Below are 20,053 nucleotides of genomic sequence, written 5' to 3' on the forward strand. Positions count from 1 at the left end.
GCCTCTGTTCTGTAAATGCACTGTGTCTTCGCAAGAGGGGTTTGGCAGTATCATGCTATACATTTATTTGCAGAGGCATTGGCTGTAATTCTTCTGAAAAAAATTATGCGAAAGATAGCATTTCAATCAAAGTAAGCTTGAGCTTCTGATAATACTGTAGAGAATCAAAAAAGGAAATTAACATATTCTGATTGGACCAAACAGCGAACAATTCTCCAGAAACTGTGATTTTAATAACAATTGTACACTGTGCAGAATAATCTGAATCATATTCACCACCAATTTTCCCTATGGTGCTATCTAGTGACTGGAGCTTACAACTACATTTAATAGGTGGCAGAAAAAAAACTGAATTGGAAACTTTAATATACTGACAGGTAATCGGAAAAATCATTTACAATCTTTTGAGCTGAAATTACAGCTTTCAAAAAGATTCATTTGTTGATCTAATTTTAACAAATCAGCATGGACAACATGCTCACTTTAATCAAAAAGACATTGGTTAATATTATCAGATTCACATTTATACCATATTTTAAGATCTATAATAATGTCTATAGACTCCGTGATTATTTTTGATATTGCTTAGCTGGAAGTATTAAAATCAAATAATTTTATTAGAAAGCTAAAAGACTATAAATGAATTTATAATTCAGTAAAAAGCTGTATGACACAACAGTTCCTTGCTGATGTTCCTCGTGAGTCCCCCACTCCCCAATCTTCCTCCATCCTAGGTTTACAGCTCTGGTTTTGGACTCTCAATCTGTCAATGTCCCTTCCAGTTAAGTATAAATATGTTCTCCACATCCAGCTAATCAGGAATAATAACTTGCACTAAAAGAATCAAATATCCCAAGGTGCATGTTTCATAGAGTACTTGAAGTTAAAAACTGATAGGGAGTCATAAGGAAATAGAAGGTCCTAAAGAAGAGGGAAGGGCTTAACAAACACCTTTAAACAGGAGATGCAGAGTGCACAAGTAGTTTACAGACACTTTGACATCTTAGATCATACAAATGAAGGTCAAATAATAACAAATTACTTTTATTGCATCTATTAGATAAACAGCTTAGGATAAACCAAATCAAGAGTGTGGAAGTGAATCATGGAAGATGACTAAAGACAAAGACGTAAAGTACAGCCTGGAGAGACTGCTGACAGGAGGGAACAGACCCCATCAGGGCTGGCATGGGCTAGCTACTCGTGCCAGCAGGATCCATCGCTAGACAGTGTATCAGATCCACCCATTTATTGCTACGAAAACTTCAAGACGAGGAATATCCCTTGAGTCTGCGAGAGCGGGGTGCAAGATGACTCATTGACAGATTACACGGTAACAAACCTAGGAATGGAAGCGATGACTAAACAGACAACTAGCACAGCATTTGACAAAGCAGCAGCGCCGGCAGGACACAAACTACAATGCTGCATCTGTGGCTGGACAAAGATAACATCAGAGAAGTGGCTCAAGATCCACCAGGGCAGGAAAAAGTGCCTGAGTGAGCTCAACCATTACCTTCTAAGAGGCAGATCAGATCTGTCGAGTGAAGCCCAGTGGCAGGATAAACACCACAGTCCACAGGGTATCAGCACCCCAGGCGAAGCTCAACCAAGCACAGATCCACCAACGGACACGAGTCCAGAGCCCAACCAGCCACGGCCAGCAACAGAAAGGAAGATGGAAGGACGGAAGCCCCAAATCTTGTGGCCTAAATCCTGCCAGAAGAATGAGTAGAAGATCATCAACACAAACCTAGTCCAGCTTCTAGAAGGAATGAAGGGAAATGTGGAAAGAAAACTGGAGAAGTGGGGAGACACCATATACAGCTATGGGGTAGAGAGATTTGAAGTGAAAAAACAGAGGACACAGAGGGAACCTTCAGTCCAGCCTAAGTCTTGGAGACAGCAGAAAATTGAAAGACTGGTGAAGGAAAGGAGACAGCTGAGGAAACAGTGGAGGAAGTCCGTAGAAGGGGAAAGGAAAGAACTCGAGGTATTACAAGCAGAAATAAAGCAGCGCTTGACAAAGCTGCAAAGAGCAAAATGCTTGAGAAAACAACATAAAAGGAAAGAATGGGCGAGGGCAAGCTTTTACAGAGACCTTTACAAGTTTGTCAAAAGACTCTTTGGCAAGGAGAAGAGCGGGGTCCTTAGAGTACCTGTGAGGGAACTGGAGGAGCACCTGAGGAAGACCCACTCTGACAACCAGAGGCACGAGCCAGTCACCATTCCGAATAACATGCCACCAATCCACCCAACTGAGTACCAGATTGACGCAAGGCCCCCTACATGGAGGGAGGTGGAATGTAAAGTTAAACAAGCAAGATCAGCATCAGCTCCAGGGCCCAATGGCATCCCTTACAGGCTCTATAAGCACACTCACGGCGTCCTGAAATACCTCTGGAATCTAATGAAGGTGGCATGGAGAAAAGGAATTATACCTAAGGCATGGCGAAGGGCAGGAGGGATACTAATTCCCAAAGAGAAGAATTCCTCAACAGTCACTCAGTTCTGTCAGATCAGTCCCTGAATGTGGAAGGAAAGATCTTCTTTGGTGTCATGGTTCAAAAACTCTCAGCCTTTTTACAGAGCAACAACTTTGTCAACACATCAGTGCAGAAAGCAGGAATACGTGGTTTCCCAGGATGTCTGGGACATGCAAATGTTATCTGGCACCAGATACAAACTGTCAAGAAAGAAAAGACCTGCATTTGGCCTCCACCTGTCAGAGTTGACCATGGATATTGTGTCCTAGCTGTCTAGATACGTAAGCCTAGAGCTCATGTAGCAAGCTCCCCCTCTCCACTCAACTGATTAACCCAAGGGAATGGCAGACTGATACAGTTTGGTACCAGCAGTGTCACAGGAGTTGCCAGTCAGCATTGAACTCAAAGTAGGACTGCCTTAGGGACTCCAGCTCTGGATTTGACCCCCCCCCCCCCCCCCTTGGGGTTTACTCCTGAAGCCATCCCTATGAGTGGGTGTAGCTGCAAAGCAGCGGAGGTTTGAGATCAGGGTATTCCTTCTCCTAGATAAGCTGCCAACCATGGCTGACAAGCTCTTTCAGCCAGAAGCTACTGGTTTTAAGGCACCTTTGCCCCTTCTCCTCTCAGTAGAAATGGCTCTGCCGAGCTTAGTAGCTAAGCCACACGTGAAGGCTGGACTTGGTTTTCAGAGACTATTTGAGGCTCATGTCATTGCAAATGGAATTGAACATCAGCGAAATCAATGTGCTGTGGTCATTAAGGAATCAAGTAAAGATTGCCAGGCTGTAGAAAATCCTGGAATTGTGACAGGTACTTAAGATGCCTTGTCTTCAGCAGACATAACCAATAATATCTGTTGTTTTGCTACTTGTAAGATTACTTAAGAAATTTTTCTTTTAGTTAAGGTTTGTACGAATGTAACCAATTCTGATTACTATTTTTGGAAACTGGCCTTTTTAATCAGGAGGAACATCCAACTCACAATGACAGCTTTTACTGCCCACCACCAATTGCATTTGAGAAATTGACTGAAGGTATCATAACTAAGGAGAGGTGAGGATATCGTAAGGTTTAAAGGGAATGATATACAGGAAGGTGGTGGAGACATATGAAAAGTTTATGCCATAGGAAACTCAAGGATTGTCTTCCTTACATCTTCTACAAGGAACATCTCCACTCAAGGTGTAGCTGTGTCACTAGCCCCCAGGAAGAAGGAGTCAGTGCTTTCAAGAGTGTAGTAAAATAGAATGATTATCTTCCAGTTCTTCATTTGCACTCTCAAATGAAATGCAAAAGTGATTATTAATGAAATTTTAGGAGACTGGTAGAGCAATACATTAAAAATTACAAGGTACAATAAAAATTATAATAAAAACAATAAGTAGTGCAAAAAGAGAGGAAGTGTTTCTGGACCATTCAGAAATCTGATAGTAGAAGGAAAGAAGTTGTTCCTCAAATGTTGAATATGTATCTTCAGGCTCTTGCACCCCCTTCCTGATAGCAGTAATGAGAAGAGGGCATATTCTGGATGCTGAGGGTTCTTAATGATGGGTGTTGTCTTCTTGAGGCATTGCCTTTTGAACACATCCTCAATGCTGGGAAGGCCAGTGCTGATACTGGAACTGACTGAATCTACAACCCTCCGCAGATTTTTCCAATTCTGTGCAGTAGCCCCTCCGTACCAAGACAGTGATGCCACCACTCAGAATGCTCTCCAATTGTAGAAATTTTCCAGGGTCTTTGGAGAAAAAAAATTTAGGAGGGTGTACCGAAGCCACAGAAAGGTTTAAGTACCAATATATAAATTCTTTAAAAATTCACCTGCAACACTGAAAAACAACACAGAAAGGATGAACCAAAGGGATGAGTTGCAAGTTGGGATTTAGCAGCAGAATTTTAGGGTCATAAAAGAAATAACCTGCAGGATTGTTTGCTTTAATTTAATAAGATTGCTTTAATTTCCCCAAAAAACTTAGAATGGGAATTGGTTCCATTTGATTAGAAAATAATAAATGTATCTTCTTTATTCCAAAATGGAGGGAGACAAAAGTAGGAAACTACAAGCTAGTTAGCTTAACACCTGTCACTGGAGGAAAAAGATGTTAGAGCGTGGCACTCAAAAATTCAAGGAAATCGGGTGAAATGAACATGGTTTATGAAAGGGAAATCATGTCTGACTTAATTTATTAGCATCCTCTGAAGTATCATCTACTCGAGACAATAAAAACTCGTGGATATACTACTTAGATTTTCAAAAGGCATTTAATAAAGTTACTGAAGAAATTAAGGGCTCATGATGGTGGAGTTAACATACTACATTTATTATCAAAGCATGTACACAACCTTGAGATTTGTCTTCTTGCAGGCAGCCACAAAACACACACACAATTGTGAAACTGACCATCAAACACCCAATGTGCGAAAAAAAGAACAAATCACACAAACAAAAAAAAACACACACAACAAGACTGTGAGTCCACAGTCATGGAGCCAGTTCAGTGCTGAGGTGAGTGCCTCAGGCTACAGCTGAGTGAGGATAAAAGACTGGCATGCTAATAAGGAACATCAAGTATGCATGAGTCTTTTTCTGCTTGTTAACAAATCTATACGCATTCCTTATGCACAGATTTGAAAGGGAATTTGCACACATTAAATACAATAAAATTCAAATAACTTGTTGTTCAACTATTCAGTAATCCAAATGGTTCAACATGTACATAGAGCTTAGAAAAATAGAGGGCTATAGGTAACCATAGGTAATTTCTAAAGTACGTACATGCTCGGCACAGCTTTGTGGGCCAAAGGGCCTGTATTGTGCTGTAAGTTTTCTATGTTTCTATGTAGCTCTTTGCAACAAGTAAAATTCCAATAATCTAAGATTTTGGCAGCATCAGACTAGCAAATTTTGTTTTTGTTAATACCCAGCACTTTAAATTAGTGTTTTTAGAAATTGCTTGTTTCTCTAAAATAAGGGCGTCACCCTTAAAATAGAGACAAGGCAATAGACAGTGACGTTTTGCGGAAAGCTCACAAAGCTTTAGGTATACTTCTTCCGAACTACTATTGCTACAAACTGCAGCCTATAATTTCCCTTTAAAAAATGTATTTTTCAACCATCTGAACGAACTAGTAATTTTACAATCTCCTGAAGGACATGGCGAAATTGACTCTCAGGAATGCAGGTACAGTACCTTTAAACAAAGCTCAGCCACTGCCATCACCTCCAGAAAAGAGGGAGGACTTCCTGCTGGACTGAGGCTTCGGGTTGCAAAACTTCTCTACCCAGCATTTTGTTATCAAATGTACATTCACTGGAGAACATGATGGAGGACCCAAGGGCAAGAATGCTGTATGGGAGGAAAATGAGGAATTGCTGCGTTTTCTGTTTCATTGAGATATGGCTCACCCAAGACATGCTCAACATGGTGCTGCAGCTCAAGGGGTTCTCGATCCACCAGATGGATCAAACTGCAGAAATTTCAGGGATGGCAAGAGGTGTTTTATGATAAACTCTGTGGTGCCTGGATGTAGTGGTCTTGTCACACTTCTGTTCTCCTGATCTAGAAACTCTAATGATTAAATGCCATCCCTTCTACTTACTGAGAGTTTTCCATGATTCTAACTGCAGTTTACATCCCGCCAAAGTATGTATTAGATACTGCAATTAGCGAACAAGAAACAGCTGCTAGAACCTCAAACAGGCTTGTCTGAAGAAATCTCTGCCCAATTCTCATCAACATATCACCTGCAGCACCTGGGGATTCGACCACTGTTACACAATATTCAGGAATGATTACTGTTCCACCCCAAATTGTATTTTGGGAAATTTGATCATCTGGCTGTTCTCTTACCTACATACAGGTAGAGAGTAAAGGCACCAACAATAAGAGCAACAAAGAAGTAGGTGCAAGAGACAGAGAAGCGGCTACGAGATTGCTTTGAGTAGGGGGACTGGGCCACATTCAAGAACTCAAGAGGATCTCAACGAATACACTATGGTTGTCATGGACTTTATAAAGACACTCATGGACAAAATCATTCAGAGTCTGAACCAACTAGAAGCCCTGGATGAACCAAGAGATCCATAACTTGCGGGGCTAAATCAGTGGCAATTCTGGAATGAACTTGAATCACTGAAGAATGCTTGGTAGCTGTAGAAAGGCTTAAATGTCATCACCTCCTACAAAATAAAACCAAGAGACATTTATGACAACAAATTTTCACTCCCAGATTAGCTCAATGCCTTTTAAGCTTATTTCGACCAACAGAACATGCAGACAACTTCATGAACTCCCACAGTCCCCCGATGACCCTGTGATTTCAGTCTCTGAGGTCAACTTAAGAACATGCTTCAGGAGCGGGAACTCACGGAAAGCATTCGGCCCAGACAGTGCACTGAAGACCTCTTCTAGTAAACAGGCTGGATCATTTACTGAAATCTTTAAATTCTCAATTCGGCAGTGATATTCACACCTGCATTAAGCAGACCTCAATTGTACCCGTGAAGAACATGATAACCTGCCTCAATGACTATTGTCCAGAAGCCCTTATATCCACTGTGACGAAGTGCTCCACGGTTGGTGGAAGCATATATACTCCTGCCTGAGGAGCAACTTGAATCTGCTCCAATTTGCCTACCATCACAACAGGTAAACAGCACATGCCATTTCATTGGCTCTTCACCCTGCCACCACCCAGATCTCATCACACATGAAGCATCAGTAGCATTATACTGTACTTTTTAATTTGTGTCCAAGAGAATATCCAAGTGACAAGGCCTGGGTCAGATAGTGAGGAACAAGTCAAGGTTTGGCCGATTTAAGAGGTGGGCCAGATAGAAAAGATTGGGATGTTGGGGCTATAGGTGAGATCTGGGCAGTGTTCAGCTCACTGCTTTCTGAACTTTACTTATCTCTGCGCTGACCGAAGCGGTGGCCTGCAACTAACAGGCTCCTGGACCAGCTGTAGTGACGACTGGCTTTGCTTTCACTTTCATGAACTTCAGTTCCGAACGTTATTTGCTTATTTTTTATTGTTTGCACTTATTTTTTGCACATTGGGTGTTTGATGGTCTTTTTTTTAAATGGGTTCTATTGGGTATCTTTGTTTGCGGCTGCCTTTAAGGAGATGAATCACAAGGTTGTATATAGTATACATACTTTGATAATAAATGTACTTTGACTTTGAAATACCACAACATTTGTTCATTTATTTTTGGTAATATTACTTTATGTGCTATACGCGAGAGTTACATGTGCTGTGTTGTGCTGCTGTCATTGGGAAGGTGGAGCAGGAGCCTTGGGTCCCACACCACCAGGTTCAGGAACAGTTTTTACCTCTCAACCATCAGGCCCCTGAACCAGAGTGGATAACTTCACTCTTGCCAACAGTGAACTGATTCCACAACATATAAACTCACTCATTAGGATTCCCAATCAGTTAGATAGACTCACAAACATTCTTATAACTTTCATTCTTAAAATCCATGCTTCTTTAAATAAAGGCAGTGCCCCATAGGCTTTTTTAAGCCACTTTCTCAATCTGTTCTGCCATTTTCAAGTACTTGTATACATATGCACAAAGACTTCTTTTCCTCTAGCTCGTTTAGAATTGCACCATCTGATTTATATTTTCTCCTTACATTCCTCCAAAGTATAACACTTCACTTTTCTCAGCATTAAATTTTAGCTGCCACCTATCTACCTAATGCACCAGTCTGCCCACATCTCCCTGAAGTCTATTACCATCCTCTTCGTGGTTCACTACAACTCCAGCTTGAGTCATGTGCAAATTTGAAAAATCACTACCATAATCATTAATGCCTAACAGTGGCCCTCATTCCAATCCCAAAGCAACTACAGTGTACACTTCCCACCCACTCCGAAGAACCTCCTATCCTTAACAAAGTGGCCACTGAGTGTGTAGTCTTAAATCTTGAAGATAACCCTATAACATGGCACTTTATCAAATATCCCTTGGCAGTTCATGTGCAGGAAATTGTGTACATATATGCTCTTAGATTCCTGTTCTTGCACCTTCTCCAAAATAGTGCCTTCTAGTTTGTATTGATATTACATTAGTCCATATGGCTGCATTTCCCTCAGTTTCCCAGCTGCTTCAAAGAAAACTCTTAATTTGCTTTTAACAAAGCCTTTTCCACAATTGTCCAAGTAGCTTAATTTTGTACATGATTATTGTTCCAAGAACTCTTCCCATCACCAATATTAAACTTAATAAAAGATCTACAATTTTCCTGCCCTTAGGTACCGCCTCATAGCTACATTATGGCCAAGGCAATTTTGTTAATTTTGACTTGCAATGCATCTCTTCTGAACCAGGTGATTGATTCACAAGTGCAGCTAATTTCATAGTAACTCCTTGTTATCAACATTTAAGTCATTCAGAACCTTGACTGTAAGCACATTTCCCTTGTCATTATAATCCACTAATTAGAACCTATGACTTTGTATTTCTGGTAATTAATATGAATAAATGAACCAAGAAGTCACCATTACAAAACAATTTTAATCTACAAGTTCTTGCAAGTCAGTTTTGCTATTTTAGGAAGATGATTCTGACAGAACATATTCAACCAGTATCACATACAAAAAGATGTTGCTTTCCAAACTCTGTACAATCAGCTCATCATTTCAAACTACATCCTGGAGAACTGTCAGTTTCATTGATGACAAGAATAGCCATGTTTGTTCAGGCACCAGTGACATGCTTTATTTGCTTTAACCCAAACTTTGAGAGTACCTTGCATTATTGATTTTTAAAAATCCTATATGTGCTATCACAGTAGAGCAATAAAAAAAAACAAGTTTTAACAAGAAAACCATAAAGCTACACTTTATCTGGAGGGTGGAGCTTAGTCATGATGGCACTAAACAGTGACTCCTTTGCTTGCATCTTCAGAAACAACTCTATTTCCATCTTTAATATCTCTATTTCTCCCTTTCAGGGTTCTTTTGAAGACCCTGACCTGGAGTTACATGCTGACTTCGGTTCTTTGTGGGAATGGAGCCCGCTCTTGGGATTTCATGACTGGCCATTATTTGACATGCCAAAGACGCGGCCTAAGAGCGTAGCTCGCCTTCGGAGGTTCAGGATCTCGTGGCTCTGGAGACAGGCAGATTGAAGGCCGGTGTCCTGGCAAGAGATCAATGTGTCATGGGAGTCGGAAGATCTATGGCTGTGTGCCCAGAAACCTGAGATCTTTGGGCACAGAGCTCGGAAAAAGCGACACAACAGACTTTTACCATCATAAATCAGTGAGTTGTTTGTTATGTCTCCCCTCGCGCTGTGAAATGGAGACACCTCTTTTTCCTTTATGAGGGAGTGAGAGAGCCTGTGGTGTGTCGAATACCGGGTGAACGAGTAGTCTTTGGGGGACTGCAAGTCTGTGTCTTTGCTCACGCTTGAGTGCTCGGTGGTGGGTGCCATTGCTTTTTTTTTGCTGGTGGGGGAGGGGGATCATTGCTTGCTGCCACTTATGCACAGGAGAGAGGGGAGTTGGGGGGACTTTAGGGTTCTAACATTTAATGTCAGTCATTCTTTGGGGGCACTCCTGTTTTTGTAAATGGTTGTGAAGAAAAAGCATTTCAGGATGTATATTGTATACATTTCTTTGACATTAAATGTACCTTTGAAACCTGTGATATAAAAAAGTAGAACAAATTGGTTGTTAAATATCCAAACATGAGAAACTGAAATGTTTAACTTGTATTAGAGATTTATTCACCTAATTGATTTTGGATCCTGGTCCCAGCACACAAGTGCAATTATGAAGGAAGCATGGCAGTGCCTCTACTTCCTTAGAAGTTTATGAAGATTCAGCACGACATCTAAAACTTTGACAAACTTATTTAGATGTGTGGTGGAGAGTACATTTACTGGCTGCATCACACCCTGGTATGGAAACACCAATACCTTTGAATGGAATATACTACAAAAAATAGCAGATACATCTCAGTCCATCACAGGTAAAGCACATCCACACGGAGTGTTGTAGGAAAGCAGCATCCATCATAAGACACCCCCACCATTGGGAAGAAGGTACAGGAGCCTCAGGACTCACACCGGCAGGTTCAGGAACAATTATTACCCCTCTACCATCAGACTCTTGAACCAAAAGGGATAACTTCTCTTGCCCCATCACTGAACTGTTCCCAAAACCTATGGACTCACTTTCAAGGACTCTTTATATCATGCTCTTGATATTTATTGCTTTTTTTCTCTCTCTCTCTTTTTGAATTTGTACAGTCTGTTGTCTTTTGCACACTCATTGAATACCCAAGCTGGTGTAGCACACATCATAAATAGCCTCTGACAACCATACATGTGTGGATTAGCTACTAAATCCAGCAGAATCCATTTCTTTCTACTGACAGGAGAAGTGGCTAAGGCAGGTTACTGGTGCCTTAAAACCAGTCACTTCAGGCAGATGGGGCTCAGCAGCTGTGGTTGGCAGCTCATCTATGAGAAGGAAAACTCTGATGTCAAACCTCCACTGCCTTGCGGCTGCATGAAACCATAAGGAGTAAACCCCAAGGGAAAAAAATCAGAGCAGGAGGCCCTAAGGCAGTCCTACGTTAAGTTCAACATTGACTGGCAACTCCTGCGACATCATTGGTGCCAAATGTATCAGTCTCTGCCGTTCGTTTGGATTCATCAACTGTGGGGCGGGGGTTTGGGGGAGAGTTGGCTACACAAACAACAGCGTGCTCTCCATATCGTACTGCCCTGGCTTGTGTAGATATCTAGGATGCATCCATGGTCAATCCTGATCAATGGAGGCCCTCATTATGGGATAAATGATGAAGTACTTCAATAATTTATGAATCCCTCACTTACAAAATGCAGTTCATTACACTATTTATACCACAAGATTTTGTATGGGCATCTCTCAAAGATAATTAAATTTAAAATAATGAAGTTTCAAAACATCAAAACTATAACATTTTACTGTGATCAAGAGAAGTTAGCATACTGCAGAAAACTCAGTTGTTAATTTCCATATGCACTGGGTAAAGACTTAAATTCAAATGTTTAAGTTAATTGAGCCATAGGACAGTTGTAGTCAGTAAATTCTAACCCCATTCTAATTTTTGTATCACACGAAAATAACTAATTTAAATAAGATTCTCCTTCAACAAATCAACTATCCAAAACTCTCAGACAGGACATATTCTGAAATGACAAACTTGAATCATTCACTTTGCACATTGTTTCAAATGTTTCCTCAGACAATGGGCCTCTCCTGCATTTACAGTATAGGTGCTTCACTCGGAAGATACGTTTCTGATCGATCGGAAAACCAAATACAGGTTGTAAAGAATTCCTTTTGCATCCCCACAATGTGCTTTCTTTCACTCCTCCTATTCCCCTCCTTGGCCTCCTCTGCTCTGAGGAAACAAGCCCAGCCTGTACAGTCTCTTCTCATGACTGACGTACTTAATCTCTAGCGAGATCTTTTACATTGTATCAGTTACTTTGTTGCAACATAGTTGATCCCATCTCCAAAAACACAAACTGCATTTGCTTTACGTTATTTCATTTGCAATAATCCAGATAATTATAACAACCTAGAATTTTGTAATAAAGGTTCCACTTCAGTCATAATTATCACTTTTCAGATGTTAACTTATTACAGATCAGGAAATTCTACTGCATGGATATTAGCTTACATCAGTTAAGAGTATTCAATTACTGAAGAGTTACACTTTAACCCTCACAATATCTTTTCATATCCCTTCCAATGTTACTTTCTCAGTCGTCGCAGACTGATTAGAGATGACACATCCGTCCATCCTTACTATGACTCAGTACATTATCAATGCAGTGTCTCGGCAACTGGTCTCCCATATTCTTCAACCACTTCTCCCGCTTTTAATCACTGTACCTTGATTAATTGATTTCCTCCTCTTTGTCTAAAGAGAATCTGGGTATGATTTCCGACTATAGATGACCTTCTCTCCCAGCTGCCAATCAACCTATGTTTAGGTATTTTTAATTACAGTAATAGCAAAAGAATCATGTGGGAAAACATGATTTCAAACCTCTCCCAAACAGACTTTCCATTCATTCGGCTGCTGTTGCTGCTCCTATACTCACTTCCACCTATGGCGCTCCGCACTTTATAAGAAGCCCGGCTGCTGTGTCTGAGCTGTGTACGGGTCGGTGTACCTGTCAGCCCCGTATTCAGGCAGTGACAGAAGGACGGTAAATGCCGACTAGGCCCAGCCTGAACTCACAGTGAGTCAGCAGCGTTAGCCGCGGGGGCCGCCACCTCCCGCCTCACCTCACGACGTATCTGCCCCGCATCCCTCCGCTGACTATGGCCGCCGCCGTTATCACTTACCGATACTATGCAGGATGTCTATAGAAGCGTTCCGATCGGTGCTGACTAAGGACTGAGCGCGTTGGAACTCCACTAATGCCGCCGCCGCCATCTTTTTCCTCGCCTACAATCACATCAACTCCCGCCCCTTCACCGCGCAACCTAACATGCTCATCCTACTCTTCGTAACATCATATGAATGACAATCCTACAGCCTATCATAGTTCTCACTAGTGATGTCATTTTATTATTAAGTCCAATGAACAACCGCAATGGGCGGGCCTACGTACAACTAAATGTGGTTGTACAGGAGGCAGGGTGCGTGACATCATTCTTTCCGAGCTTGCGCAGTTTTGTTTGTTGAAGTATGGGTTCTGTAGTTTTCTTACATTCAATTCGGAGCGGGGCATCCAGATGGAGAAACGTGATATTATTATTTCTTCTTATTATTATTTATTATTGCTTATTATTTCTGTGTCCGTTAAGGACACAGAATAAAAGAGTAAAAGGTCTTCTACCTTATACAGAGCCTCGTTCTATTGTATTTTAAAGGAATAGTAGACTTCTTTTACTTTTTGAAGGTTTGAAGAAGAACGAAAAGAAAATATAAAATATTTTCTCTAGTCATTGGTATTTTGGAACCAGCGAAACCGCAGATATCTAATAGAATCCATTGAGAGTACGGAAAAATTTCCAGATTCAGCTCTGATCAGTACTGTAAGAAAATTCATTAAAGTGATTGTTTATATTTACTTTGAATGCTTTTGATTTAAAGATATTGCAAACAAAATGCAGTATCTCTTGAATAGCACATCAGGCTGTGCACCCTTGACTGAAACGGTCATCGACGTGTGATACAACAACCCCGGAGACATCTTTAACCACTTGGCACCTCCAATTTAATGTGATCACATTTCATGATTAAAGTTATGACCAAATTAGGATATGCAAGGCTGTAAAATATCACTATGTAATATAATTTGTTGGTCTCTGTAATAATAACCCTAAAGGTTCCTGCATCCTTCACTAATGACCTGTTATGGGTGTCAACTGTTATTGCAGTAGTTGGAGACAAAAGATAGGAGAGGGAGGAGGAGGAGGAAGTCAAAGACAGTTCAAGTTCAAGTTTAATAATTAATCGTCCCTCAGGGCCTAAGGTACAAACATATTACCAACAGCACACTAAGCACAAATAACACATAATGTGATAATTTCTGGAAAAAATATCCAGTCACAAAGAGAAAAACAAAATATTGCTCAGGTCCCTGTGTGACATGACCAAATTGATGGTAAATTATCCTGTTCCAGCTTGTTCCTCCGTGGAGTGAACACTGGAGGGCAGCACTGAGTGAACACTGCTCATTCCACCACAAAAGAGAAAAACCTGCAGATGCTGGAAATCCAAGCAACACACACAAAATGCTGGAGGAGCTCAGCAGGTTAAGCAGCATCTATGGAAAAGAGTACAGTCGACGTTTTGAGCTGACTGCTCGTTTCAGACAGAGCAAACCTTAACAAAATTTGGAGTTGGGATGATAAATTACAAACGTACATTTGCACCACACAAGTGCCAAAGGATGATCTCCAACAAAAATGTTCTAATCATTTCCCTCTGACAAACAGTGGCACTACCATCGTCCAGTCCTTGTGATGTTCTTCAGCCAGTAACTGTCCTGGAAAGCACACTTAATTTCTGTGGCAATACATTTTAGGTACTGCAGTGAAAGACTCGGCTGTGAATCTTTGCAAGTTGGCAGAACTTACAGGGCAAAAATCTGGAATAGAAAGCTTTCCTTGAAGAATACAATTCAAGCCACAATAGAGAAGCTCATTGACATTTTGTCCAGGCTTTCATGCCTTCATTTGTTATCATCACTGTCAATATGTGCCATGTCATATGACATCAGCGATCATGGTCTTTCCATGACCATGATTGCTCTTGGCAAATTTTTCTATAGAAGTGGTCCCATAGCTTCATGTGACCCTGAATGGGGGGCTAAGCAGGTGCTACACCTTGCCCAACGGTGACCTGCAGGCTAATGGAGGGAAGGAGCACCTTACACCTACCTCCTTTGGTAGAGATGTATCCCCATCCTGCCACCCACTCCATTAGTAGACCACCCAATTAGACTCCATTATGGCAGACATTTTATGAGGTCTTTACCCCACACATTTCTAGTGACTCAATACATGAAGATTCTCTTCTAGAGTGCCTTTTGTCCCCAGAGTGTCAATATCTAAACTGGTGAATGAAAGTGTCTAATGGATCAATGTTCCTTTGCTCTTTCTTTAAACTCTGCAACCAAAAATTAGGCATTTAGATGATTTGGAGTTTCTGGAACAAGAAAAACAGAAGGGTATAGCTTTGTTGAGCACCTCCACTCCATCCCTTTACCTTTTCCACTTATCACCTCCTAGCGTCTTACTTTGTCCCACTTCCCTCACCCACCTGGCTTCACCTATTTCATCCTCCCCTTCCCACCACCTCCCTACTCTGGCTTCCCCCCATCCTTTGAAATCCTGATGAAGAGTCTCAGCCTGAAATGTTGACTAGTTATTTGTTTCCCTCCATTGATGCTGCCTGACCTGCTGAGTTCCTCCAGCGTTTTGTGTGTGTTGCACAAGGGTATAGCTACCATGGATAGACTAGGCAAGTAAAGAGGAGCCTTTAGGATGGGGAGGGGGAGAGATGTGAAAAGAAGGAATATGTATAAGCAAAATGTCATCTAGAATAACCTCTGCACTACCACAGCCCTGGACTTTGTGGGACCGTCTCATGAATGACAAGTTCTCACACCTCCAAACCACTATATATCAATAGCGCTGCTTTTTTTTGTTGCTGGAGGCAGTTATATTTCTCTTCCCTGAAAGAGGGAGAGTATTAGTGAATGTGTTACAATTCTCCATCCCATCGTCTAAATGGTGTTTCAATATGTGCCTTGAAAAATTGTTTCCCCCCCAGAGGGTGCTGGTGATCTGAAACTCGCAACCTGAAAATGATCAAGGCAGAAAACTTCATCATATTGAAATAGTACTTGGATAATTGCTGATATCATTTCAGAGGACCAGTCTTGGGTCCAACATATAAGTGCCATTACAAAGAAAGCACGGCAGCACCTCTACTTTCTTAGAAGTTTGAAAAGTTCGGAATGTCATATAAAATGTTGACACACTTCTATAAACGAGTGGTGGAGACTAATATTGACTGGTTGCATCATGGCCTTGTATGGAAACACCAATGCCCTTGAACGGAATATCATGCAAAAAGTAGTGGATACAGCCCAGTCCATCATAGGTAAAGCCCTCCCCACCATTGAGCACATCTACATGAAACGTTGTTGCAGGAAAGTAGCATCCATCATCAGGGACCCTCACCACCCAGGACATGCTCTCTTCTCACTGCTGCCATCAGGAAGAAGGCACACGAGCCTCAGGACTCCTGCAACCAGCCTCAGGAACAGTTATTACCCCTCAGCCATCAGGCTCTTGAATCAAACTTCACTCACCCCATCACTGATCTGTTCCCATAACCTATGGACTCACTTTCAAGGGTTCTTCATCTTATGTTCTCAATATTTATTACTTATTAATTGATTATTATTATTATTTCTTTTTGTATTTACACAGTTTGTTGTCTTTTGCATGAGGGTTGTTAATCCATCTTGTTGGGTGTGGCCTTCTTTGATTCTATTGTGTTTCTTGTATTCACTGTGAATGCCCATGAGAAAATGAATCTCAGGGTTGTATATGGTAGCATATATGTACTTTGATAATAAATTTACTTTGGACTTAGAAATATATTTGAGGAACCTAAACTTGCTGGGCTGTAGATTTACTTCTGGATGTTAGGATTAAACAGCATAGTTTCTGTCATCATGTTTTGAAGTATTAAATTCTGCTTTCACTGTGCTGAGCTTGCTCCCAGCCTCTGCACTGGCAGACAATCTGTGCTCCTGGAAATCCTAGGGTGCTGACAAATCACTAGACCTGCACTGCTGAATGACCAGAGGTTTCTTGCTGAGTGTAACCATAGGAATCAATGGGGTTTATAGAGCAGAGATCCCCAACCTTTTTTATGACATGAAACAATACCATTAAGCAAGGGGTCCATGGACCCCAGATTGGGACTCCCACTCTAAAGCGTCGTGTTAACTTAAATCCAGGCACACATAGAATCAGAATCAGATTTATTATCACTGACTTAGATGATGTGTCCCCCAACCTTTAATTTGTGAAGTCTTCCCCTTCCTTCTCTGTCCTGGAGAAGGGTCTCTTCCCGAAACATTGACTGTTTATTCATTTCCATAGATGCTGCCTGACCTGCTGAGTTCCTCCAGTATTTTATGTGTGTTGCTCTGGATTTCCAGCATCTGCAGATTTTTTTGGTGTTTAAGATGTGACATTTGTTGTTTTGCAACAGCAGTACAGTGCAAAAATACAAAATTATGATAGGTTTCAAAAATAAATGAATATCATAAAAAAAGGAATAATGAAGCAGTATCGAGGGGTTCATGCACCATTCAGAAATCTGATGGTTGAGAGGAAGTTGTTTTTGAATTGTTGAGGATGTGTCTTCAGGCTCCTGTACCTTCTCCCCAATGATAGTAATGAGAAGAGGGCATATATAGATATATAAATGATAATAATGTTATTCAAATGTACAGTAGTCATGTTATTAGTATGCTAAAATCAGCAGGCAGGCTCCTTACTTTTCCCAGTTATGGAACATACTTGGTCAGATCTCTATTACCCCCGTTACTGCACTGACTGCAACACTTTAAATCACCTTTTTATACTTTTTTCACATTTTAAATACATATTGATATTTATGCACTTAGGCACAATTTATTCCATATCTGTTCTTTAACCTCGAACTTTATTCTTATATCATTGTTTATAATTGTTGAATGTTGTTTTTGTTGTATGTCACGCACTGACCAACACAACAGCAAATTCCTAATACGTAGTTTACAGCAAATAAAGGTGATCTGTGATCTTTCTGCTAAGGACAGCTACTCTTACCCTGACACTGTAATACACTTCCTTGGTCGATGTTTGAACCAAGGCTGCAATGTGGTCTGAAACAGAGGGTCCTGCTGAATCATAAATTGGGTACTGGTGAACTGTCATGGTTCCGGTTGGCCGTTCCCCTTTAACACTTCTTTCTCCCTGATCATGCCCCAATTTCGGTCAATTGCTGCTAGTTACCCAATAATTGTACACCCTGCTTTCATCAGAGACTGGGAAATAAATACGAGGATGACTCTATCAGAGGTTGCAAGTTTGTTGGTCAATTCTTGTGTGATACTTTGTTCCCTATTCTGATTAGAACTATTAGTTCTAAGATCTGCTCTAGTTTCTAGAGAGTCCCTGTGAATCCTGTCTTCTTGTCAAGATTCCTCTGGTTTCCTGCTCTACGTTCAGGTCTACGCCAGCCTCCCCAACTGAGTTGATGTGCCAGTGTCTTGCACTTGGGTTCTCCTCCGTCACCCCCGTGTAACATGAATAGGTGATTGGTGAGAAAGTACTACTTCAAACATTATGAACAATGCCTTTCATTAAGTGGCTGATCATTGGGAATAGTTTTATCAGGTGGACTGGATCTGCCCTTCCTGTTAAAGATTTAAGAAGTGGGTTGAGGGCTACAGAAACTGGGAAATCTAAAAGTGTTCAGAATTGAAGTGGAGATATCTGGGAGGGTTTCTGTAGAGTAGGCATATGTTTCCCACTGTATTTACAATGTGTGAATGAAGTCTACCTCAGATTCCATGGATAGTTGTATGGAACATTTTTGGTATTTGAGAATTATTGACTTTTTATTCACTTGTTCTGTTTCATTTTGAGAGTTACTTTTAAATGTTGTCTTTTTGATGAACCAAGACAAAATATTAAATTAAATTCCTGATGATGATGGCTGGTTCTTTGCTTGTGAAGATCAGGAGGGAAGAAGAGTCCTCAGGTGTGATTGTTGATGACTGTAGAGGTCAATTCTGGATCTGCAGACTCTAGATCAGTAGGGACATGGGAACAGCTGAGATGTGAGTGCTTGGGTAGTAGGATCCTTCCTGTGTCTTGTCTTCTCTTCAGCATTCACTCTACTGGATTCCTCAAAATTCTTGGCTGCTCCATGGATCTGTGTTCTCCTGCAGTCTCTTTCAGAAGCCAGCTGCTGCCACTCATTGACCTTGATATTTGCCTGAGAGAGCTGCTGCTTGAATTGGTCTTTGTACCTCTTGTGTGGTGAACCATGATCTCTCTTGTCCTGAGAGAGTTCTCTGTAGAGTACTGCTTCTGGTAACTTGGTGTTGTCTATGCAAGACACGTGGCCTGGCCAGCAGAGTGGCCGGAGTAGCAAAGTGGCTTTAATGCTTGGAAGTTGAGCCTTCTCCAGAATCTCATTGTTGGAGATGTAATCCTGCTAGGTGATACCCATGATGGAGCGGAGGCAGTGCTGATGGAAGTGCTCGAGTAAACTGATTTGCTTGCAGTACAAAACCCAGACATCCGAGCAGTGCTGTGATGATGGCAGCCCTGTACACCAGGATTAAATTCCTATGCTTACTTAAAATGAACAATTCTGCCAGTTTTTAGATTATCCTCCAACATCATCTTAATGTATCAAAATGGCCACTGTTTATTCCCCTCCATAGATGCTGTCTGACTTGCTGAATTCCTCCAACATTTTGTGTCTTCTGCCCCCTCCCTTTCCAATCCTGATAAAGGGTCTTGGCTTGAAATGTCAACTGTTTATTCTCCTCCACAGAGGCTGCCTGGCTTGATGTATTGCTACAGAATTGTGTGTGTGTGTTGCTATAAAAGTTTTTGGTGACGTGCCAGATCTATGCAATCATCTAAGGAAGTAGAGGTGCTGTTATGCCTTCTTTGTGATGTCACTTATGTGCTGGTCCCAGAACAGACCTTCTGGTATATTAATGCCGAGGAATTTAAAGCTACTGACCCTCTCATTGCCTTAATTTTTCATCAGCTTTTTAACTCATAAAATTAGTGCACCCTGCCATCCCGGTCCCCTAATGAGGGCTGGCTCACGGACCTGCAGCTTCTTCCTCCTGCTGACATTGTGAGAGGCACCACTCAGCCAGATTTACAATTTCCCTCCTATATGCCGACTCTCCACGACCTTCTGTTTGACGAACTACAGCAGTGTCATCAGCAAAGTTAAATACGATGCTGGAGTTGCTCTTAGCCACTTAGCTTTTGGTGGGGA

General features: G+C 41.3%; 1 protein-coding gene across 2 annotated transcripts in view; it reads right to left on the reverse strand.

The window, feature by feature from the left end:
- Positions 1-13,006, reverse strand: part of LOC140741046 (26S proteasome non-ATPase regulatory subunit 11) — a 51,428-nt gene extending 38,422 nt beyond the window's left edge. For both annotated transcript variants that reach the window (XM_073070706.1, XM_073070705.1), the window contains exon 1: positions 12,850-13,006. In XM_073070706.1, the coding sequence (XP_072926807.1) occupies positions 12,850-12,940 (91 nt within the window). In that variant the 5' untranslated portion in view covers positions 12,941-13,006. The remainder of the gene's footprint in view (positions 1-12,849) is intronic.
- Positions 13,007-20,053: the final 7,047 nt, after the last annotated feature.

This window comes from Hemitrygon akajei, chromosome 18 (genome assembly GCF_048418815.1).
Source record: "Hemitrygon akajei chromosome 18, sHemAka1.3, whole genome shotgun sequence".
Classification (NCBI taxonomy): Eukaryota; Metazoa; Chordata; class Chondrichthyes; order Myliobatiformes; family Dasyatidae; genus Hemitrygon; species Hemitrygon akajei.